General features: G+C 54.9%; 7 protein-coding genes across 7 annotated transcripts; 3 read left to right on the top strand and 4 right to left on the bottom strand.

Annotated features, from left to right (window-relative positions):
* Window positions 1–431: 431 nt before the first annotated feature.
* Window positions 432–3679, top strand: KGD1 (2-oxoglutarate dehydrogenase E1 component; the record flags this gene model as incomplete). The annotated part of the gene is made up of 3 exons (XM_049332189.1): window positions 432–611; window positions 673–2714; window positions 2764–3679. The coding sequence occupies 3 exons, from the start codon at window positions 432–434 to the stop codon at window positions 3677–3679; spliced, it is 3138 nt and encodes a 1045-aa protein (XP_049188640.1).
* A 314-nt stretch (window positions 3680–3993) lies between these two features.
* J4E83_005269 (uncharacterized protein) lies at window positions 3994–5718 on the bottom strand (the record flags this gene model as incomplete). The annotated part of the gene is made up of 2 exons (XM_049332188.1): window positions 3994–5546; window positions 5706–5718. 2 exons carry the CDS (start codon window positions 5716–5718, stop codon window positions 3994–3996), a joined length of 1566 nt encoding a protein of 521 aa, XP_049188639.1.
* A 2313-nt stretch (window positions 5719–8031) lies between these two features.
* On the bottom strand, window positions 8032–10034 carry J4E83_005268 (uncharacterized protein; the record flags this gene model as incomplete). The annotated part of the gene is made up of 7 exons (XM_049332187.1): window positions 8032–8120; window positions 8166–8605; window positions 8655–8785; window positions 8837–9221; window positions 9281–9719; window positions 9767–9872; window positions 9924–10034. The coding sequence occupies 7 exons, from the start codon at window positions 10032–10034 to the stop codon at window positions 8032–8034; spliced, it is 1701 nt and encodes a 566-aa protein (XP_049188638.1).
* Window positions 10035–10774: 740 nt separating this feature from the next.
* J4E83_005267 (uncharacterized protein) lies at window positions 10775–12764 on the top strand (the record flags this gene model as incomplete). The annotated part of the gene is made up of 5 exons (XM_049332186.1): window positions 10775–10988; window positions 11044–11153; window positions 11208–11910; window positions 11961–12149; window positions 12208–12764. The coding sequence occupies 5 exons, from the start codon at window positions 10775–10777 to the stop codon at window positions 12762–12764; spliced, it is 1773 nt and encodes a 590-aa protein (XP_049188637.1).
* Window positions 12765–13428: 664 nt separating this feature from the next.
* J4E83_005266 (uncharacterized protein) lies at window positions 13429–14636 on the top strand (the record flags this gene model as incomplete). Its single annotated transcript, XM_049332185.1, has 4 exons — window positions 13429–13553; window positions 13606–13678; window positions 13727–14435; window positions 14494–14636. 4 exons carry the CDS (start codon window positions 13429–13431, stop codon window positions 14634–14636), a joined length of 1050 nt encoding a protein of 349 aa, XP_049188636.1.
* Window positions 14637–15526: 890 nt separating this feature from the next.
* On the bottom strand, window positions 15527–17844 carry PAB1_1 (Protein phosphatase PP2A regulatory subunit B; the record flags this gene model as incomplete). The annotated part of the gene is made up of 2 exons (XM_049332184.1): window positions 15527–15656; window positions 15707–17844. 2 exons carry the CDS (start codon window positions 17842–17844, stop codon window positions 15527–15529), a joined length of 2268 nt encoding a protein of 755 aa, XP_049188635.1.
* Window positions 17845–18924: 1080 nt separating this feature from the next.
* J4E83_005264 (uncharacterized protein) lies at window positions 18925–22142 on the bottom strand (the record flags this gene model as incomplete). Its single annotated transcript, XM_049332183.1, has 2 exons — window positions 18925–22021; window positions 22135–22142. 2 exons carry the CDS (start codon window positions 22140–22142, stop codon window positions 18925–18927), a joined length of 3105 nt encoding a protein of 1034 aa, XP_049188634.1.
* Window positions 22143–23879: the final 1737 nt, after the last annotated feature.

Here is a 23879-nt window from a genome sequence, read left to right as displayed (position 1 = left end):
TCAGAGGCTGCATGCGAGTTACATAAGGCCTGCCCTGCTATTGGCTGGTGGTGCGAGAACACTGGATGAGCGACCACTTCGTCATATCGCAGCGCCGCCGTGACCAGCAAAGAGTACCACTGCAAGCCTGCACAGGTCTGCAGACTATATTTGGAGAACAACAAGCAGCCGAGAAGATGCGGTGTCAATATAGACTTCACGGTGTTCGGTCGCTCCCTTGAATGTGGTGGGTGGTGACCGGTCAGAAATCCCGCGATCCATGATACGCGCTAGGCCGGAACACGGGGCCTGTCCTGGCTGCATCAACTTCTACTGCGTGCGACGCTTAACTTCGACTGCACATTGCTACAGCTGAGGCTTTTCTTCTCTTCATCGTCGTCCGTTTGGATGTCACCCATCCCTACCTCCGCTTTGTTAATCTAATCCCCGTCATGTTGCGCAACACCCTGCGCCAGTGCTGCTCCCGCCAGCTCCAGTGCGCCCCGGCGAGAGCATCCTTCTCGAGCCTCGCACAGCCCTCTCGAACCGCTCTCTCGACATGTCGCCGCCCGCTCGCCGTGACGCAGCGCCGCCAGTATGCCGTGTCGTCGGAAGACACCAACAAGGGCGTTGTGCGTGCCTCCCAGCCAGACCCTCAAACTCTTCGACCCATAGCTAACAATGACGGCATAGGACCCCAACGACTCGTTCCTCCAGGGCAACACGGCCAACTACATCGATGCCATGTACATGCAGTGGAAGCAGGACCCCGCCAGCGTCCACTACTCATGGCAGGTCTACTTCCACAACATGGAGTCCGGCGACATGCCCGTGTCGCAAGCCTTCCAACCGCCGCCAAACATCATGAGCTCGCCCCAGGGCGGCGCCGCGAACAGGCCTGGCATGGGCATGGCCTCCGCCGAAGGTACCGACGTCATGAACCATCTCAAGGTGCAACTGCTCGTCCGAGCCTACCAGGCCCGCGGTCACCACAAGGCCAAGATCGACCCGCTGGGCATCCGCTCCGAAGCTGAGCAGTTCGGATACAGCAAGCCGCGCGAACTCGAACTGTCACATTACAACTTCACCGAGAAGGACCTGGAACAAGAGATTGAATTGGGTCCTGGTATCCTCCCGCGCTTCAAGACCGAGTCCCGCAAGAAGATGAAGTTGAAGGAGATCATCGACGCCTGCGAACGCCTCTACTGCGGCTCTTACGGAATTGAATACATCCACATCCCGGATAGGGAGCAGTGCGACTGGCTCCGTGAGCGCATCGAGGTTCCCACACCCTTCAAGTACTCCGTCGACGAGAAGCGCCGCATTCTGGACCGCCTGATCTGGGGTACCAACTTCGAAGCTTTCCTGGCCACCAAATACCCCAACGACAAGCGATTCGGTCTTGAGGGTGGTGAGAGTCTGATTCCCGGAATGAAGGCCCTCATCGACCGCAGTGTCGACTTTGGCGTCAAGGACATCGTTATCGGCATGCCGCATCGTGGTCGTCTCAACGTGCTCTCCAATGTCGTCCGAAAGCCCAACGAGTCCATCTTCAGTGAATTTGCCGGTACTGCCGAGGCCAACGAAGAGGGCTCTGGTGACGTCAAATACCACTTGGGCATGAACTTCGAGCGCCCCACCCCATCCGGAAAGCGCGTACAGCTGTCTCTTGTCGCCAACCCGTCCCATCTCGAGGCCGAAGACCCCGTCGTACTAGGAAAGACCCGCGCCATTCTGCACTACAACAATGACGAGAAGGAAGGTTCCAGCGCCATGGGTCTGCTCTTGCACGGTGACGCCGCTTTCGCCGGTCAGGGTATAGTATACGAGACTATGGGCTTCCACCAGCTCCCCAGCTACCACACTGGCGGTACTATTCACATCATCGTGAACAACCAGATTGGTTTCACTACGGATCCTAGGTTCTCCCGTTCGACTCCTTACTGCTCTGATATCGCCAAGGCAATTGATGCGCCCGTTTTCCACGTTAACGGTGACGATGTCGAGGCCCTCAACTTCGTCTGCCAGCTGGCAGCTGACTTCCGCGCCGAGTTCAAGAAGGATGTGGTTATCGACATGGTTTGCTACCGAAAGCAGGGTCACAACGAGACTGACCAGCCCTTCTTCACCCAGCCTCTCATGTACAAGAAGATCTCAGAACAACCCCAAACACTGGACATCTACACCAAGAAGCTGCTCGACGAGAAGACCTTCACCAAGGAGGACATTGACGAGCACAAGGCTTGGGTCTGGGGTATGCTAGATGAGAGCTTCAACCGCAGCAAGGACTACGTACCAAACTCCAAGGAATGGCTTACTTCGGCCTGGAACGGCTTCAAGTCGCCCAAGGAGCTTGCGGAAGAGGTCCTGCCCCATCTGCCAACCGCCATCGAGGAGACTCAACTGAAGCACATTGCTGAGAAGATCGGCGGCGCGCCGGAGGACTTCAATGTACACAAGAACTTGAAGCGTATCTTGGCTGGCCGCACCAAGACTGTCATGGACGGCAAGAACATCGACATGGCTACCGCGGAAGCCTTGGCATTCGGAAGTCTGTGCATGGAAGGCCACCACGTCCGTGTCTCCGGACAGGATGTCGAGCGTGGAACCTTCTCTCAGCGCCATGCCGTGCTCCACGACCAGGAAACTGAGAAGACATACACCCCTCTCCAGAACCTTGCCGAGGACCAAGCAACATTCACCATCTCCAACTCTTCGCTCAGCGAATACGGAGTGTAAGTTCATGCTGTTTTGATGTATTTCGCCGTAACTAATCACCTGTAGGCTTGGCTTCGAATACGGATACTCGCTATCATCACCCAACGCCCTCGTCATGTGGGAGGCTCAGTTCGGTGACTTCGCCAACACTGCCCAGGTCATCATCGATCAGTTCATTGCCTCTGGTGAAGTCAAGTGGCTTCAACGTTCCGGTCTCGTCATGAGCTTGCCCCACGGTTACGACGGTCAAGGTCCCGAGCACTCTTCAGGACGTATGGAACGCTACCTGCAGCTTTGCAACGAGGATCCCCGTATCTTCCCCTCGCCCGACAAGCTCGACCGTCAGCACCAGGACTGCAACATCCAGATTGCCTACACAACGAAGCCGTCTAACCTCTTCCATCTTCTCCGTCGCCAGATGAACCGTCAGTTCCGCAAGCCTCTTATTCTCTTCTTCTCCAAGTCGCTACTCCGTCACCCGCTCGCTCGCTCCAACATTGAGGAGTTCACTGGCGACTCTCACTTCCAATGGATCATCGAGGACCCCGCGCACGCTAGCGGCGAGATTGAGTCGCATGAGGGCATCAACCGTGTCATTCTCTGCACAGGTCAGGTGTACGCCGCGCTTGTAAAGGAGCGTGAGGCCCGCGGCGAGAAGGACGTTGCTATCACTCGTATTGAGCAGCTCAACCCCTTCCCCTGGCAACAACTGAAGGACAACCTGGACTCGTACCCCAACGCCCAGAACATCATCTGGTGCCAGGAAGAGCCACTTAACGCCGGTGCCTGGAGCTTTACTCAGCCCAGAATCGAGACTCTGCTCAACCAAACCGAGCACCACAACAGGCGTCACGTGATGTACGCTGGCCGCAACCCTAGTGCGTCGGTGGCCACTGGACTTAAGGTGTCACACAAGAACGAAGAGAAGGCCCTATTAGATATGGCTTTCACCGTGAAGCAGGATCACTTGAAGGGCGAGTAAACGCTGGATGAGGCGTGGAAAGGGGTAGTTGGTCATTGATTGCATTACTTTATTCCCATGATATGTATGTTTACAGCGTGTAGTCTCGTGTGCTGTCGTGGAAGCTAGATGTACTTCAATGACAGTCTGAACAAAAATTCTTTACTTCATACATTATCTTGCCGTCTACATGCCTTTCTGTGATTTTGGGTCGTATGTTTAACAAGATGCTCAGCTCTTTAGGCATGTATCATTGCATCCTATATGAACTTATGCTCACTCATAACCTACTGGGTATATACAGGCTGTACCTGGAAACAACTTCTACCACAACCTCAAGTAAGCAAATGCGGATTCCCCTGATACACAAAACTCGGCTTCCTGCGCGCCTTCAGCTCAGACCTCTCTCCGTCATCCCAGCCATCCCAAACGTTCGCCTCCTGCGGGCCTTCAACCTCACGGATATAGCCCAACGCACAGTCCTCGAATTGGACCTTAGGTTGCGCTGCGTAGAAAGTATCATAGCGATGTGACAAAGCTTGCTTGAGCGATCGGACCTTCCTGCCACTACCGTGTAGCACGCCCCAGGGATCTCTGCACGCTTCGCCCTTGCATGATTTAAGTACCATCATCAATGCGTCGATACGGTCGATGATGGCGGTGAAGGGGCGGCCTGCGATACGGTAGGTGTCACGTTTCGCTATGAGGTCCGCGTCTTCGTCGTCGAAGTAGTTTTCCAGCTGACCTGGGTCGAAGCGCATGTCGTAGTACTCCTTGTCGCCCGTACAGAAGACGGAGTAGTAGATGTTGTAGTCCTCACCGATGAGGCGAAGGCCTTTGTAGGTGTTGTTACGGATAGAGTGGAGGTAGCCACCCCAGTTTTGGTCGGGCGGATGATTCTCTTTCACCGGGTTGTCGTAGTGGCCCCATATGCCTTCGGGGATGGCTCGGCCCCAGTACTCGATGTTGATGTGTTCTTGACGTTCTGCAGATTCGGCAAGAAGGGTGTCTTCTTGTGACAGAGGCATGACGGAGCCATCGAAGTCTTCACGCAGACTCTGACCGGCGAGCTTCATGATGGTAGGGGCGAGATCGGTGTGGGAGCTGACAATGTCGGTGGTGTGGCCCTTCATTACACCAGGTCCACGCACGATGAGGGGAATGTGGATGTCGGTCTCGTAGCCACACTCCTTGCCAGCATGCAGGCGATGCTGACTTAGGTGGTACCCGTTGTCAGTGGTGTAGATGATGTATGTGTCTTCAAGAAGGCCCTTGTGCTCGAGAGTCTTCACAAGTTGCTCCACCATCTCGTCTACTGACTGAAGGGCACGAAGGCGGGAGCGTTGGAATTCGTCGTTATAGTCAATGACTGTGTCGTTGAGAAGTGGAAGTCTCTTGACCCATCCTGTGCCGCCCTGCTTCTTGGGATTGAAGTTGGCGTCGCGTGGGATCTTGTATTCGGTAAAGAGATGAGCATGTCGCTCTGCGTATTGAGGCAAATCCGCACTATACTCTTCGGTAGGCACAAGCTTCACGTTGCTATGGGGCGCGATAGGTGCAATGGTAAGGAACCAAGGCTCAGGGTGTTGCGTTGCCTCCTCGAGAAAGCCATACGCCTTCTCTGCAGTCACATCAGGCGAGTATTGACCCTTGTAGCTTATGGGTGGTCCACCGTTACGACTCATGTGCGCGTTGTAGTATTCGTACGTATAGGGGTCGAGGATGAAGTCGGAACCGTTGTATCCGCCGGCGTAGGGTGCGTTGTAATTGTCAACAGAGTGGTGGTTCCACAGCTTGCCAGAGTAGTATGTGTTGTAGCCAGCATTCTGCATCCATACTGGGAGGTAGTCATCGTTGATGCCTTCGCGAACGACCTTTGGGTAGCCACCTGAGACGTGTTAACGAGGCTGGCATAATACGCGGAGGTGACTGCTAACCGTAAGGGGCAAAGACGTCAGTCACGTTGGTGTTGTGGGCAGCTCTGCCAGTCCAGAGGTTTACGCGGGAAGGGCAACACAGCGCAACCGTACAGAAATGGTTCGCATACAGTGTGCCTTCATGGAGTAGATACTTTTGCAAGAATGGCATGTGCTCCTGTTCTTTGTAAGCTATTGTTACCTCAGATCACCCGAGATGTACGAACCAATGACTTCATGTGCCAATCTTGATCATCTGTCAAGATGAAGAGGATATTTGGCTGCTTCGCTGCTGCGCAGTGCAGTGCCGACGAGAGCACTGCATAATGGAACAACTTGAGGAGCTTCATGGTCGCAGGCCGTTATCGAAGCTGACAACTGAACCGGGTGAAATGTGCCCTTATAAGGCATCATACGGTTAAACGCGCTCTCCCCGCGTCCAAACAGAGCCATGTTCAGGGTCGATGTTACCGCGTCGATACTGGGCTTGAAGACGAGGCCGGCGCCGTGACGCGTGAGTGCAGGACGCGGGTGGAGTTCATGGGTCGATGCATTGTCACGTAGCGCGACGCTAAACCTCGAGCACGAGCCTCACCCCACACCTGGCACCAGCCATCGCGGGAAATGTCTCCCTCGTGCTATCGTCTCCGCATTGCGTGCCCGGCTACGACGCAGCAAGCCGCGAACGCCAATCCTCTCGCGGCGATTCCTAACACGTCGCCGAGAATGCCGGCGCGCTCCTCCCATGGCTTCTCCACGTGGAAACTTCGTCACCGACGAGACACGCAGCCATGGACAGGACAGTGGCAAATATGAGTACCGAACAATTGTACCGAAAGAGGACATTCGACAGACTTAACCAAAGAGCTGCGAGAGCGCGGAAGAAGTCGCGTATAGCAGAGCTAGAAGAAGAGGTCGCTGATCTGAAGCGGCGCCTTACGCGCTCGGAAGGCCTCGTCAAACAGCTGCAGAACAATGAAACATGCCTTCGAGAGATCATCAATTCGGCGCGAGTGTCCCTTCAGATGGTCGATCACCACACAGTCTCACCATTTGATAGAGATGCGTCCTCACCATCGACTGGAGCAGTCCCAGACCCCTCCTCTGCTGAGGCCGGGCTCGACTTGTCGCAAACCTCAAGATCTCCCCCCACTAGTATTGGGGCCAATACGACGTTGAACTTCGCATCGCATTCACTATCTGCTGGCCTGAGCGATGGCTCAGCGACTATCGATGCTTCAGCTTACGGCGCAACGTCCACCGAGGGCGTGCTTTTGAGAGATGCAGATACTGGGCTGAGCCTAGAGCTGCCTATCAGTGCGGACGAGTCTCTTTTCAATATGTGGGATGGCACTTCGAGTAAGTCTCGCTATCGTGGACTGATCGGATATCAGCTAAATCCTTAGTCCTGGAACCAGACGCGAACAATACATACTCATTATCACTATTTGGCGCGAATGCAGCCCAGGACGGTGTCGGCATCCCAGGGGATTGGCCTTTCGCACCAGAGCTCCCGTTGTTAGACGTGGCTGGCACATCTTCACAGCCTCCGCCGTGGGAGCGACTGCCGCTTCATGCATCCGCCACCTGTCGGCTCGATTCTGTATTGCTGGAGATCATTGTTACCAGCCGTCAGCACGTGCAATCTTCTGGGCAGCTTCCAGAAAAGTCTTTCCCTAGCGTGCGGTCGTTGCTCAACCCTGCTACCCGCAATTCGCAGAATCCGATTTCGGATGCTCTAGGTCAGCACGGTAAGATAAGTATGGCAGTCAAGGGCTCAGCCGAAAGGGTTGCGTGTTTGTATTATATGAGCCTGTTGCTACGCTGGCTCATATCCCCCACAAAGCGCAATTATGAAGCCATGCCAGACTTCTTGAGGCCTGTAGAAGCCCAGCTAACAATACCCCATCCGATTTGGGTTGATACGATAGTTTGGTAAGCTTACGGTCAAAGGTTGAGTACCACTACTGACGATATAGTTGAAGGCCTGAAGCACGGAAGCGCATACTCCAGTATATGGACTTGTCTGAGGGGCGGGAGTTCTCCAAGCTACGGGAGATCACGGGCAATTCGCTGTCAATCCATTGGCCTCACGACATATCTAGTATCCTCATTGTCGCATCGAACAGTGAGCTGCAGCTCAATCCGGACTTCGAAAGTCACGTCCGGCAGCTGAAGCACTGGACAGTCGGGCCCGACCTGGTGGAAACATTCCCATACTTGGACTGCATTCCGACGACGCCTTGATCACGCATGCGTCGAATGACTTGGTCAGCGCCGCAGCTGATGCAAGACTTCATTGTACTATACGGTGTTTGTTGATCGTTTGTAGCAATTCGGGCTATATGTCCCGGCTACACCATTCCACCACAGGCTGCCCATGGGTGACGTCAAACACCTTGCGCCATCCAAGTTATTGACTCTCACGCGTAAAGAAATGGGGGCAAGATACGTTGTCTACTCGGCCGAGTTTGCTTTCAACAGGTTCCTCTCCTTCGTGACAAGTGCGATGGAAAATGCGATGACGGAGGCGACTAGCCCAAGCACTGTCGCAAGTTAGCAAAGTCAGGCCTCGAATTTTCTTGACTTACCGAATACTTGCTGCGTGGCGTGTATATATGCCGGCATTAGCAGCTCGCGAAGACCGTCGCCCACATGCTGAATGTAGGCGATATCAGAGGTCGCCTTCTCGACTATCTCGGATGCGTCATTCCTTCCCTCCAGGGCATGATTCAGGCCCATCTGCAAAACGATTTGAAAGGCTGCAGCAGCCCCGCTCACGCCCGTAACGCCCCCCACATTACCACTCAGGTACAAGCCAGAGCCAGCAATGGCTACGTCGTCCTTCGCCACTGCGGATGTCAATCCAACGAACACGGCCGAATGAGCCATGCCTGTTGCAAAGCCGGCGGGGAATATTAGGAGGGATCCCCAGACTGTGGTATGCCCACGCCAGAATAAGAGCAAAAGAATGAAAGACAACGCTGAGCTGGCACTCGCGAGTATGGTAGGAGCTTTGTAACTTCCGGTCCTGGTTTGTGTTAGCTCGCCATCCCAGATACGTGAACGGAGGACCGTACCGCTTGATCCATGCCCCCGTCAGGAGGCCACCGACTGTATTTCCAACCACAGAGGGTATGAGGTAGGCGCCGGCTTCGCCAGTCGATGCATTATTGGTGACCTGGAAGTAGATGGGGATGATGAACATTAGCTTGGCACTAAGTTAGCCTTTCATCTTTCAGCTACAATTGCTGGGTCTTACTGCGGTCTGAGAAAAGTTCTGCAGGAGAAGGATTCCATAAGACGTGCCAACAACGTAGCGGGTGAGTAGTTGGACAGGAAAGATTGACTCTTTCGCGAAGTACCGTTCGTATACGACAAACGTTCCAGCACCGATAACAGCAACGCAAGCGGATGTGATGATGACGGGGTGGTTCCAATCGTATTTCTGTCCGCCAGTGTCCAGGACGAATAGCGCAGTGAAGATGGTTATACTCATGCATACCGCTCCGATGAAGTCGATACGTCGTAACTTGTCGCGAGTGGATTCGCAGTGCCCAGGTTTGAAAGTCTTCTGTGGAACGTCCAATTTCCACTGGACTAAGACAATCGAAAGAATGACTGGAGGAACTTGTGCCAAGAAGGCCCTGCGGCATCCATCAGTAACTTGTGTGCGTAACGAAAGAACTGCCATCTAAGGACTTACCAGCGCCAGCCAATCGTGGAAGCAAGAAACCCCCCAATTACGCCGCCACAGCTTCTTCCAACTGTCTGCACCACATTGACATAGCTTCGGTATAGCGCGACTTCGTGGAAGGGCAGCAGATCAGTCAACAAGATCGACACCATGCACACCATTCCAGCGCCCCCAGCACCCTGAATTGTACGAGCAGCGATGATCTGAGCCATTGACCGGCCCAGTCCCGAACCGAGCGTTCCAATTGCGAAGAGGACGTAGGCCACCTGCAAACACGACTTTCGCCCAAAGATGTCGCTCAGCTTTCCGAAGAGTGGTTGCGATATACACATGGCCAGCATGTAGCTTGACAGGAGCCAAGAGCCGCTCTCGAGGTCATGAAATTCGGACGAGATCTTGCCGTAGGTGGCTAATACCAGCGATGTGTCTGCTTGGGAGATAAAGACACCTAGTAAGATCAGCAGAGGATCATACCGAGAGAATGAAGACACATACCGATCAGCAAAATGGAAATGGTCGTCGCCAAAGACCGCGTTGGTGTTGACTGGTCCTTCGCGGACCCATCTCCCCGCTCGGGATCTTGCGAAGCGCTATTGACTGTCTACGACAATTAGCTGAGGAACTATGTCACTTGGGGATCTCGAGAGCTCACCTCGTATGTTGATGTCAGTACAGGAAACAAGGGAGTCGCTTCATCGACTTCGTTAACAGCCGTCTGTGCATCCCATCCGGATTTGACGGGACTCCGCTGACGATTGACCATTGTGTGCATAATTGGGAGATGTAGGAGTACGAGGACAACGGAAGGTCGCGATCAATTTCGAGTTGACTCTGGGCTGTCTTGAAATCAGCATTGACTTGACTGCCCAGATAGATTTCCACTAAACGGCACACGCTCGGATCGACACGAACTCCGCAATGCAGTGTCATACAAGTCGATTACGCGGAATTGCGGCACGACCGACATCGTTTGAACAACGATATCTGTATTCGTTTCATCCAATCGAAAGTATACGGTCGCATATCGGCTTCCGCGAAATCGCTATAACCGCAAACGACATGGTGCCGCTAGCATGACCTTGCATTAGCGCCCGCTTTCGTACGCTACCACACTGACATTGCATATCGCATCATGAACGGCGAGACTCAACACCGAACTACGTGGCGGCGTGAGAACTACCATTCGCGCGGCGATACCCCGCAATGCTTGTCTATGTACTCTGATCACAGTCACATAGCACAGTCTTGTTCTCGAATCATCAGACTCTACGAATCTCATGGCGTGTGCTGAGCTGAAAACGGTGGCTTCGGAGAAATGTATCCACTCCCGTAATTCTCAACACAGATCGCGACATTCGCAGCCACAAAGTCGGGAAGGACGGGACTGTGTGATTCGCGTATGAATCAAGTCTTATCCCACACCATAAGTATTGCTATCAATGCTGTATCCACTTCCGACATATGTCCGGTTCAACAACAACTGGGGCCACAACAGTTATCAGAATGGCCGCAACCGATAAGTCAACGCCCGACATCTCCACGGTTGAGGATATCTCGAGCATACCTCTCAAAGACATGAAGGACGAAGACAAGATTCAGACTGACGCCGATGGCTTCGCTAGCGATGTGGAAAATCTGCCCAAGAGTTACTATCTGAGTTCCTTCTTCCTCGGTACATGCTGCGCCGTGGGCTTTGGGGCTTGGGCTGGCAATGCTGGTGAGTATACTGGTTAGTGAATCGCATGAGAGGATGTCTAACCAACACAATGCAGGTTTTGCCTATGCTGCACCTATTCTGGGTACCATCAATGCGGACATTGGACCAGATCCCAATATCCAATGGGTCGCACTTGTGCATCCAGTTGGACTGTCCGTAGGTATGGTACGTACACCGACAAATCTTGACTTCCACTCGTTCATCACTGACTTCGACCAGACCATCATAGGAAGACTAAGCGATATCTTCGGTCGTCGTTATTTCTTCATCGTGGGGGCATTCCTCGCTATGATCGGCACACTGATCAGTGCTCTCGCCATTAACGTCAACATGTTGATCGTTGGATCCATGATCAAGGCCCTCGCCGCTGCGACGCAACTATCCTGCTACTACACCATCGGCGAACTCATTCCATCCAAGTACCGATACCTCATGATTGGCGCAATCAACGTCTGGAATCTACCTGGGCAGGGTTTCGCCCCCGTCGTTGCGCAGAGCCTTGTTGCGACTCGAATTGGTTGGCGAGCTGTATACTTCCTACTCACTGCCGTCAATGGAGCGTCGTTGATCTGCTACTGCGTCTTTTACCATCCTCCCAACTTCCACCAAAAGCATGGCCAGCGGGAGAAGAAGATGGACTTCGTTAAGAAGTTCGACTACGTTGGCACGTTGCTTTATGCCACTGGCCTTACTATGTTCCTGCTTGGTCTTTCGTGGGGCGGAACCAAGTATAGCTGGATGTCGGCTGAAGTGCTGTCCTTCATTCTCATCGGTTTCGGCTGTCTTGTGGCTTTTGTATGCTGGGAACTTTTCATGGATCTGAAGGAGCCTCTGGTCCCCATGAGCCTTTTCCGCCACCGGCCGTGGGTTGTATCGGCAATACTCACGGGTATTGGGGCTGGAGTGTACTACGCTGGCGCGAGTAAGTATACCCTCCTCAATCATGCTAGGATAGCAGCTAATGGCCCGCAGTCATCTGGCCCCAGATCACACAGAACTTCTACGCCAACGGCGACCTTATGCATGCCGCATTCCTTTCCTCGTTAGCCAATTTAGGTATCCTGATAGGCGGTTTCGTGGGAGGATGCCTGGCTGGACCGATCGGTTATCAGAATTGGCAGATTACCGTGGCTATGGCTATAGGTGGCGGACTTCTTGCGTGTAAGTTTTGCTCTATTCCGGTACCTACCCTCTGAACACGTACTAACGGAGGCAACAGCTGTGTCAACGGCAAATCCAAGCAACCAAGCCCAATCTTCTGCGTTAATCTTCTTTTCCGCCATGATGATGGGCTACGTCGCGGACATCGCCCTCGGAAACGCCATTCTCACGATAACTGATCAACGAGAAATTGGCGCTGCTGGCGGTGCTGCTGCATCAGTACGCACCGCTGTTGCGGGCACATGTCAAGCAGTCTACAACGTCGTCCTGGCGAATAGGCGTTCGACAACGGTGCCTGCTGCAGTAGTACCCGCCGTGCTGAGCGCTGGCTTGCCTAAAGATAGCACTGCTTCGATCCTCTCAGCCTTGTCGTTGGGAACGCCTGCGGCATGGTCCATGGTAAACGGACTAACCCCTGAGATTAGAGCAGTTGCGGTATCGGCATATCATTCGGGCCTGTCACAAGCTTTCAAGACGGTTTATCTGGTGTCTTTGGCTTTTACTGGACTGGGCATATTGTTGTCGCTGCTTGCGCCGAACACGAGTAAACTGTTGACTGAAAAAGTCGCGGTTTCTCTCCAGACGCGGAAACCCAAAGAGGTAAGCCCAGCATAGTGCAATTAAACCACGAATAGTCTTCAGAAGCACGGGGGTATATAGCACGAGCGTGATGGTGATGTCTCCCCGTCCGCGGTCCGGAAGAAGTCGGGCAAACGTCAGCGCTTCAGTCGCGCCCCGCCAACCCCTCGTGCCCCTCCACTTTTCCGTCTCCGCACCTGCATCATAGCCTGCCACCCACGCGCTCCCGCAACAAAGCGCGTCAATTCCCGCAACACTCTGGATGCCCTCCTCAGCTCGCGGGCCAGAACCATGTCGAGCATCTTCGCTCGGGAATTTTTCCACGAAATTCGGGCTTGCTCCGGAGAAACTGGCGCAGTGACACGCGCTGACCGCCGCCCCGGCTGAAGCATCGTGAGCTGCCAGTGACGTCCGGCCAGTTGCCGAGGGCTATAGCTTCCCAGTGGCCTGCCAAACAAATGCCACAGAAGTGTGGTCCGCCTGCCCGACTCTACCCACCCTGACTTCATAACGATAGCCAGCTCCGCTTTTCGCTGAACTCTGAGCTTGATAGCTTTTTCACCATCCCTCTCTCCAAATTTCCCCATTCCCCAGACTGCTTTCCCATCTTCCCTTCCACCGCTGATACCAAGTCGTCTTGTCGCTTCGTTCGTCCCTACTGATACACCTTGTAAATTGAACTCTACCAAAAGTTTACACCATGGCTTCCAACGGTAACGAGGGAGGCCCAGTTGCGCAGGAGAAGATCAACACCGACATCATCACCCTTACGCGATTCCTCACTGAAGAGCAGACCAAGTACGCGGAGGCAACAGGAGACTTCACGTAAGTACCAAAATCAAAGCACTAGGAACAGAGAACTAATTAGTCCTACCAGACTACTATGCCACGCACTGCAATTCGCTTTCAAGAGCATTGCCTACTACATCCGGAGAGCAACACTGATCAACGTATGCATCTCATCACAAATCACACGAGAGCGCGACTGACACCCCCAGCTCACCGGCCTCCAAGGCACATCCAACACCACAGGCGACGACCAAAAGAAACTCGACGTAATCGGCGATGAGCTCTTCATCAGCGCCATGCGCTCCTCGGGCCGCGTGCGCCTCCTCATCTCAGAAGAGCAAGAAGAAGCCATCGTCTTCAACGAGCACCCCAACGCGCGCTACGCCGTAGCCTGCGACCCCATCGACGGATCCTCCAACCTCGACGCCGGAGTCGCCGTCGGCACCATCTTCGCCGTGTACAAACTGCCCGAGGGCGCCAAGGGCACAAAAGAAGAGATGCTTCTACCCGGCACCGAGATGGTGGCCTCGGGCTTCACCATGTACGGCGCGTCCGCACAGTTGGTGCTTACAATGAAGGGCGGAAACGTCAATGGCTTCACGCTCGACAACGCGTTTGGCGAGTTCATCCTCACACATCCCGATATGCGCGTCCCCAAGACGAGGAGCATTTACTCCGTCAACGAGGGTAACAGCATGTACTGGGAAGAGCCTGTTAAGCAGTGGTGTGAGAGCTTGAAAAACCCCGCTGAGGGACAGAAGCCGTACAGTGCAAGGTACATTGGTTCCATGGTGGCGGATGCGTATCGCACGCTGCTTTATGGTGGTATCTTCGCGTACCCAGCGGATAAGAAGACGCCAAAGGGCAAATTGAGGATTCTTTATGAGTGTGCGCCTATGGCTATGGTTTTTGAGAATGGTATGTTCACCCCTTTCTTCCTATTCCAATGCATTCCTGCTAACTTTCTCGCTTGTAGCTGGCGGTTTGGCGGTAAACAGCAAGATGGACCGTATGCTTGAAGTCGTCCCCGAACACATCCACGACCGATCGGGAATCTTCCTTGGCTCCGAAGGTGAGGTCCAAAAGGTTATCGATGCGCACAAGAACTACAAGAAATAGGCGTCTGTGGATAGCTTGGAACGTGGGATGGCATATAATTGGGCTATCACGGGCATATAAGGAGATACCTTGCTGGTCAAGACTCGAGTTTACGACATCGACGCAGTGTTATTGAATGACGATACCAATCTCGACATCTCTTCATTCTCGTTTTGTCATGCGCGTGTAATGATGACGGTGTCTGACGGTGTCTGACCTCGAGATGGTGATGGTATGGTTGTATGCGTGGTTACAGACTTTGGAGACACTCAAGCAGACAAGTTGGGAGTCATCACATCAAGAACCAGTCGTGAATATTGTAAGATCTATTAGGAGTATCGACTACATGCCTAAGATCTTATCTGCTCATCTCTCCCCAGCAAAGCTATCCAGTACGGACTAAATGCTTCGAACCCGTAATCCTATCCACATCTACCATGAATTATCGAGACGCCGAAAACCCGAACATTGAGAGCCAGCTTAGTATCGTAAAGCTGCTCGTGAGGTATCATACTGTTTGCGCAAAGAAAATCCATCCACACAGACCCATATCATGACGTTTCGAAGACGTGGCGCCGTCTATGATAACATGCACAAAGCGGGGAACAAAGAAAAAACATGAGAGGAAAACCAAACTCTGGAGATGCGAGTTTGGGTGCTGTAGGTGTCCGACGTTCCAGTGAAGGAGTCAGTCACCGGGGAAAGAGGTATCGTAGTAGGTAACTGAGAAGAGGACATCGAATCGTGAAAACTTTTTGGGTGCATGGGTCATGAAAGCCGTCCCGTGTCGTGAATGAAAACCGTTACCCGTGCGCCGTTCGCCGTTCAGAAAGGTCATGCGACCATCGTAACTTGTTGCCTTTCGAGAGAATCGCGAACCGAATCCTACTCAGTGGCAACTAGAAAGAGGTTTAAGCATCTTCCTTGGTCTCCTCCTTGGGGGCCTCCTTCTCAGGCTCACCCTCTTTGTTCTTGACGTATTCGTCATAGACGCTCATGGCCTCGTCGACCTTGGCGCGGAGAGCAGACTCATCGGAGGTGCTAGGATAGTTAGTACGGAAGGTAGTGCGATGGAAAGTGGGAAAACTTACAGGGTGATCAACTCGCTGTTGTCCATCTCGAGGAGCATACCGGTGATCTTGCCAGCGAGCTCGGGCTGCATCTCAGCGATCTTGGGGTAGAGAGCCTCACCGAGCATCTGCTTCTGCTGACCAGGAGGAGCGCCGCTCAGAGCACCCATGTCGACGCCAGCACCGGCGGGACCGCCACGGCCGCCCTGAGGGTAACCGGGCATGGGGGACTGACCAGATCGGCCGCCCTGGGGCATACCGCCGCGACCGCCTTGAGGAGGGAAGGCGCCCTGACCACCGCGCATGCCGGGAACACCAGCCATCGGGACCTGGGGCATACCGGGCATAGGAGCCATGGGGCCGCCACGACCGCCGCGTCCGCCCATAGCCTGCTGAGCAGCCTGAGCAAGCTGCATGTACTGCTGGTTCATGTAGGCGGGAGGGAAAGCACCGGGAGCCATGCCGGGGGGCATGTACATGGGAGGCATCTGCTGGCCGTTGGGTCCACCACGACCGCCTTGCTGACCGGGCATGCCGCCGGGGAAACCAGCGCCACGACCACCTTGCTGGCCGGGCATACCGGCGGGGAAGGGCATCTGACCACGGCCACCAGCGGGGAACATCATAGGCTGCTGGCCAGGTGCGATGAACATCTGAGGGATGCCACCGAACTGCTGCTGCTGTTGCTGCTGCATGCGGAGCTGGTTGCGGGCCTGGATGGTAGCCTCGAGCTGGTTCTTGCGGACATCCTTGCGCTGGGCAAGAGCGACGTAGAGGGGCTTGCCCTCAATCATCTTCTGGTTCATCTCGGTGACGGCCTTGGTGGCCTCGTCGGGGTTGCTGAAGCAGACGAAACCGAAGCCCTTGCTCTTACCAAGGATCTTTTTCTCACCCTTGATGGTGACCTTCTCGCCGCTGGCGTTCTCGTCCTTCTTCTCGTCAGAAGAGTCAGCCTTGGACTCATCCTTGGACTCCTCAGTCTTCTCAGCCTCCTTGGGCTCCTCCTTGGCCTCGTCCTTCTTCTCGTCGGACGGGGTCTCGGCGCGCTCAGCGGGCATGGCATCGCGCATGACCTTGGCGGAGGTGATGGTACCGAAAGGAGTGAACATGTCGCGCAGCTTCTCGTCGTCGACGTCGTCGTTGAGGTTCTTGATGTAGAGGTTGACACCCTGGTACTTGGACTGCTTCTCGAGACGAGCGGCCTCGTACTGCTTGCGGAGCTCCTCCTCACGCTCGTGCTTCTTCTGGGCACGGCCGACGTAGAGCTTCTGGCCACGGAAGTCAACGTCGTTGAGCTTCTCGACGGCGTCAGAGGCGGCCTCGTGCTTGATGTAGTTGACGAAGCCGAACCCGCGGCTCTTGCCCTGGTCATCGCGCGCGATGGAGGCAGAGGTGATGTCACCGTGCTTCTCGAACAGCTCACGGAAGTCCTCATCAGAGACATCGAGGTCGATGTTCTTGACGTAGATGTTGGTGAAGTTGGCCTTCATCTCCTCGAACTTGCTCATGCGCTCCTTCTTGGGGATGTGGTGGCCGACGAAGACCTTCTTCTCGTTGAGCAACATGCCGTTGACGTGCTTGATAGCGTTGTTGGCAGCCTCGGCGGTCTCGTAGTGGACGAATCCGTAGCCCTTGGAGTTGCCAAGCTCGTCCTGAGCGACCTTGCAGCTGAGGATGTTACCGAAAGCGGCGAAGGTGTCGTGGAGAGCCTTGTTGTCGATGGCGTGGTCGAGGTTCTTGATGAAGACGTTGCCCTGGCCGGTCTTGCGCAGAGCGGGGTCACGCTGGGACCACATGATGCGGCAAGGCTTGCCCTTGATGACGGTGTAGTTCAGCTCTTCGAGGGCCTTCTCGCCATCCTCAGAGCTGTTGTAGTTAACATAGGCGTAACCGAGCGAGCGACGGGTAACGGCGTCACGGCAGACACGGATAGACGCGACCTGGCCAATCGACGAGAACAGCTCGAAGAGCATGGCCTCGGTGACGGAGGGGTCGAGCTCGCCAACATAGAGCGACGCGGAGTTCTGGTTGTTCGCGGGGGCAGCGGTGGTGGGGGTGGGGGCTTCGCCCTGGGCGGCAGCGACGTTGGTGTCGACCTGAGCGCCGTTGGCGGCAGCACCGTCCTGGACGGGCGAGGTAGAGTTGGCGACGTCAGACATGATGTATATCTGCGGGGTCGCAGGTTAGCGGAGGGGTCATAATATTGCGGGCACGAGCAGCGTCGACATGTGCCAGTGCGCTCGCTTCGCAAAAGGTTTCAGCACTCACCTAAGTTGCAACAGAAGGTGTGCGGGGTAACAGAGTCGGCGTATGGGACCAGGAGCGCGGGCTGTGCAGGCGCGCTGGTTGCTTCTTCGTGCGAAAAAGGTGAGATCAAGTAAGACGTCTGTCGGGTGCAAGCGACAGTGGGAGACGAAGAGTTGGCGGTGGTCGTCGGACGGGCTTTTCTTGTTATTTTCTGTATTTTTTTGTTTCTTTTTCTGTTATGAACGGTCCACTGGGAACCGAGGGCTTGGAGAGCTGTGGGTGTAGTTGGGGGTGGTTAAGCGTTTGGGGGGGGAGGGACACGACGAGGTTGCCAGTCTTTATGCGTAGGTGTGTGATTTTTTGGGTGGTCCGGGCGCCGCGCTAGCTTCTTATAGACGGCGCAACCAGGGCGGTGAATGAAGGAGCCCTGGGCAGGCAGACAATGGCGATGGGTGAGCAAATAGGAAGGCAGCCGGCTGACAAGACCAGGGGCAGTGGCTTCACTACAGTGTTCTTGTTTGTGAAAGAGCAGACAAGCGTAACAGCCGCCGCGATACTGGACCCTGACCTTGTGCGTATCACATGTCAGATACGCGAGTAGGCGTATGAGGAGGGATCGAACAGAAGAGTTTCTGCAGTCGCGATCATGCATTGTTACAAGTCCTGTGCAGGACTGTACCGATTTGATCAATACTCGAGAAACAGAACAAAGCAAGATTGTCAAGTGCGCATCGAAACCAGGTTTGGCGCCGCTGACCAGCTATCCTGGGGTAGGGTGCATCTCTGTAAGACGACGCACAACATACATGCACAAGCACTGCAAGCTAGACAACCGTCTTCGGAGACAAGCGCAATCATGCCTCCAAGGCGTATCCATGTCAGATGTGACAACCTACGAGATGGTATTTTGAGTAGATATTCAAACGGGTATCGATACGGTGCGAAAATGCTAAAAATGCCGACCACGTCATCGTCATCAACAAATATTTGAACTACTCCTTGAGAGTATCATCCCACCCTCCTTGCTCGGTTAGGTGGTCTTCTACGCGTGCTTTGCAGTCTTCCAGGCCTTGCCCAAGTGCCTCGTTCCACTGGCTTTCAACAAGACCGACCTTTTCTTTGAGGTCATCCGTTAATCGCCGTTCTTCGTCTGCCCTGATGGCTTTCATCTCTTGATTTACACCCGTAAGATCCTCGCCTTCCAAGAGTCGTTGTGTCTCGAGAAGTCGGGAGCCTGCGGTCATAACTCCAGTTTTGACCTCGTGCAGTAGGCAGAGCAGGTTGATCTGCGACTCGATGAATTGGTACGCCGAGCGACCGGCGTGTGCCAACAGAGTGTAGAGATACTGTAGAGAGTAGTCGTGGTATGCTGGTGTTTCCGCATACTCTTGCGGTGGGACCAGAACTCCGAATCCATGCAAATTGCGGGGTACTTGCTGCACAATTTCCAGTAGTCCAGGCGCAATGTCCCAGAAAGCTGATAGCTGCGCTTCTACGCCCCGAGTCACGTTCTGCTCGATGACGTTCATCAGGTCTTCGTAGCGCTTCAATGTCTCCTTCTCGAAGGTGACCTTGCGATCTTGGCCATCGCGCTGGAAGAAAGTCGTGGCTTCCTTGACCTTCTGCTCGTTCTTGGTCTGGACGTACGGCAAGACGATGATGTCCCTGTAAAGGTCGTTGCGCTCATCTTCCAGGTCAAACATCTCCTTGTGCAGTTGTTCCCGCGCCTCAAAAAGCCATTTGTGCAGGGTAAGCATCTCCAGGAGTTCGGGTTTCTCGTCGCCCTCTTCCTGCATCTGGTTCGGATTGGGCTCTTGCGCCTCGCTGCTCAAACGCCCTTTGAGATGCTCCATCGATGCCGTGGCCTTGGTGATGCGCTCGCAAAACATGGCGTGCAGTGGATTGGCAACTTCAGCCTGAAAGCTGTCGAATACCCATTGGACTACGTCCTGAGCTCTTTGGTGCTCTCGCGCTTCAAAGTCCGCTTCTGCTTTCGCCGCCTCTGCAAAAGACATGACTCCATTCCGAACATTGTCCTGGATGTTATATCGCAGTTGGGATCTTCTGTCAGACAGCGATGCATTTTCTTGCTCTTTTCGCGCTTCAATCTTTGTCTTGAACTTCGCCTTCGTACTCTTTACGTCGTCGAGCTCAGATAGAGTTCGGAGGCTACTTCGGATAGTTGCCAAATCGGGATGGCTGTTGTTGACTGCGGGGTGATGACGTGGGTACGATGGTGGGAGAGTGACTAGTCGCGATACATCCAGCTTATGTGGGTCGGGCGTTGCCGTAGCAGACCTGGGATAGTAGCCGTAAGGCTGCTGCTGCGATGGCTGTAGACTGTCTTCGTGTAGTCCGACCTTCTCGGGTGGGTATTCATTGGCTCCGTAAGCTGGTCGACTGCTGGATTCGCCTCGTTGCCTTGGAGTAGACAGGTCTTCACACGCCCACTGTTGGTTCTCGCGGGCCTCCTTCGGTAACAAGCTCATGTATTTGGATTCCCGCTTACTCCGCTCCACCCTTCTGCCACCTCCTACGCCAGATGAGCCTCCATCGCTCTCCCACCAGCGACTTGCTGAGCGTCCGCGCGAATCTTGCTCATCAGGAATGGTACTCATAGCCATGCTTGGGATAGGCGAGAGGGAAGGATGGTAATTGTTCGCCCACGAAGCATCGCGAGCTTTCTGGCTAGATGCGCTCGAAGGAGAGGCCGGTTCGGTATGCGGAGTGAAGTTGCCAATGGAAGAGGCCGGGCTAGCAGCTGTCGTCGGCATCGAGGAGAAGCGTGTATCCGGGGATTCACCTGCTACAGAACCTTGAGATTTCCTGCTGCTATGACCTACAGGCGTGGCCTGGGTGTTTGGTGTAGCTGATCTGCGTCCAGAATTGCCGTACGAGCGCCATAAGTCTCTTGTCAGATCCATAATGTCTCCGGCCATTGCGTCGAAAGCTCCAGAGTACCGATCACGGCGGAGTCGCGACTCAGTGACAATGAACTCGGCAAACAACTCCAGCCTGTCTTGGTCCGTTTCCGCAGCCATCTCTTTTTCAATGAACTGTCGATGTCGCTCCATGGAGGCAGTCGCAAAAGCGTGGACGTTTGCTGGCTTGGGTGTGCTCAGCGTTGAGCTTTGTACGCCCATTCTCGATGTGTTGGGTGTTTGCGTAGCAGATTCGTTTGCAGCTTCTGAGTGTTGCGTCAGGTCTGCTTCTCCTGCATCACCATATATATGTAGCGGTGGAGTGGGTAGCGCTTTCGAGGGGATTGAGACGGGTGCTTTTTGTGCTGAACGACTGAGATGTTCCATACCTGGCGAGAAAGGTGGCGTTGCGACAGACAAAGCTACAGCCTTTCCGTTTACGTCCATCCGAGGCGTGGAATGCGACGACCCGGGGTCTTCAACAAGATGTCCGCTTCTGGGCGAACGCAGGGCCCCGCCACTTCTCGGTGTCCCTTTGGTGATGGCACCACGACGGGTCAAGCCTCCTTCAGGCGTTCCCAAGTCGAGATTGGCGGGCTTTGCTGACTCTGCTTCCAAATCTTGCGCCCAAGGGTTGTTGCTCGGCTCGATCCGTAGCTCTCGGGCAGCACGACTCTCGCTCCTTCGCTCACGGATGCCTCTTGTACTAGTTTCCCGTTTGTTCGCGCGGTAGAGGGTGCTGCCAGAACCCGATGTGATAGTTGTTGGCCCTGAAGATATCGAGACGCTTCCGCTTTCTGACGTTGGCGCAGGATCTGATAGATGAACAGCGCGAGGACTTGTATCGATATGTAGACCATGTGCTGCAGGAGACCTCGATCGCACATTCGCCTGCTCCTCCTGCCAGCCCTGAGGTGTAGGTGGTATCGGCGTTAGTGTTGTTTGACCTGGCCTCCTCGTTGGAGGCGCGGAGGGTAAAGTAGGCGCTCGATTTGCTGGAGGTTCTGTTCCGGGGCCCATACTTTGCGATCTTGAGCTGCTGGGGGGCGGGCCCGGCGGAGGCGGGGGTAATGGGGCATTTCTACTCCAGCTCCCTCCTGGTGGAACTATGGGCGATTCGTCGATAGGCGTCCGGGTCTCGTAGCCTGGTACTCCAGCAGACGCAGCTCTGCGAGAGGTTGGTGCCCGGATAGGCGAGTGTGTGTCGGGACTGTACCGCCGTTCTAACGTATTTGCAATGTAACTGTAACGAAGTCAGTATCGGATCGTGCTACAGTGTACATTGACATACTTGGAAGTTGCCCTCTGTGCGACCAGCCCAGGAGAAGCTGGCGCCCGCTGGATCGCATCGGAAGTGCTGATATGGAGCGAGTCGATGTTGCTCGGGGCAGGACTATGGTCATTGTTCCGATTCCTGAACGACGACAGACTGAACTTGGAAGCCAACTTGTCGCGCGACGCCGACCGACCAGGCCCGTTTCTGGGCGGTGGAGGAGGGAATAGCGGATTCGATGTTATGCTCGTCGCGCTAGAGGGTATGACCATAGATCCGGGTCGGCTATGGTACCCAGAGATGGGTCGTGCCGAGGAAGGGGTGCTACTCGGCGGTGGGGGAGGTGGAGGATGCGGAAACGCGCCGGCCGACATCTGAGGCGACGAGGTATTGCTATGGCTGCTCAGGGACTGCGATACGTTCGGATTCTGGCCGGGGGAGTACGGAGGCGGTGGAGAGGGCATCGACGCTGTTGCCATTAGCATCACATCTCATTATGCGCGGGAGATTTCCACGAAGGGTTTGCGCAATTGATACAAGGCTTCGACACACAGGCATTCATGCTTTGCGAAGACGAAAAGAAAGTCTATCCAATCTACTACGTATGATATGAGATGAGGAAGAAGTAGGAAGTGATATATACCTTCCATACCCGTCATATCCTGGAGCCTCGTAGGGACCGACGTCTGGCTGTGCTGGACATGCTGCCCGCTGACGTTCCCACCCCGCGTCCATTGCTGGGGATTGTATGGCACGGCTGAACCCGAGCCCCTCATAGCCATGGGAGAAGCAGCCGCACTGGGGGAAGGCGCATACGTCGAGGGTGTCGGGGAAGGCGTGAAGGGCAGGCTCAGCGATGAGGAAGTCCCCGGCGTAGACGACGAGCCATGCAGGTACGCGTGGGGGGAGTGATGGGGCGGGGCGAGGGTGGTGTTGAGGAGGGGAGGTTGCACAGCGAAGCGCCGGGGAGATATCTGCGGAGCCTGGAGGTGGGCGGGATGCGGTGAGGGCGGTGGTGGAGGCAGTCGGGGAGACGGCGGCGCGGGACTGTAGGCGTGCTCCATGGCTGCCACTATCAACTTTGATGTCAATTAGGGCTGGCGGCTCCCAAGTGGTACGGGCGAATCCAGCAGCGGAGACGCGATGGGGCGGCGTTGGTCGCTGCACCACGCTCGACGTTGTCACCTAGCACGCGAACGCAGAGGCCGAGGCGCGCAAGGATGCTGGGTCATGCTGTGTGTCGGTCAACGATGAGGATGGAAGGGAAGGCGGCCAATTCGACGCCGGGCAAGCAGACGTCGATCATGTCGGGCACGCGGCTTGCACGTCTAGACTCGATGCAGCCTCGACGACGGAGGTTTGGCAAGGTAGCGAGGCTTGACTTTTGCTTGTCCAGCGAATGGGCGCCGCCTCATGCATACGCCCACATGCACCTTATGCACCATCCCTGCCCGCGACCAGACGTCGGCGGCTAAGTAAAGAACAGGCACCACACGGTCGCCATCCTCAGGCCATATCTGCGCCCGTCTAGCACCTCTCGGAACAAGCACTATCAATCCCAGGTGTGCTGCAAACCGCCGATGTATTCCGGGCGAAGTTCGGACAGCCTCGTGACACGTTTATCGTCCTGTCCGACATGCGACCGTTGGGGTGTTCGTCTTGGTATCCAAGAAGAAATCCCCACACGGGGCGATATAAATAGTCGCTGTGGGCCCACTCCAACACGCGCAACGGCCCACCCCAACCCGGGCCC

The sequence above is a fragment of the Alternaria metachromatica genome (assembly GCF_023757995.1).
Source record: "Alternaria metachromatica strain BMP 0045 chromosome Unknown scaffold_10, whole genome shotgun sequence".
Taxonomy (NCBI): Eukaryota; Fungi; Ascomycota; class Dothideomycetes; order Pleosporales; family Pleosporaceae; genus Alternaria; species Alternaria metachromatica.
Note: the sequence above shows the minus strand (reverse complement) of the source record. Positions and strands in the feature narration are given on the sequence as shown.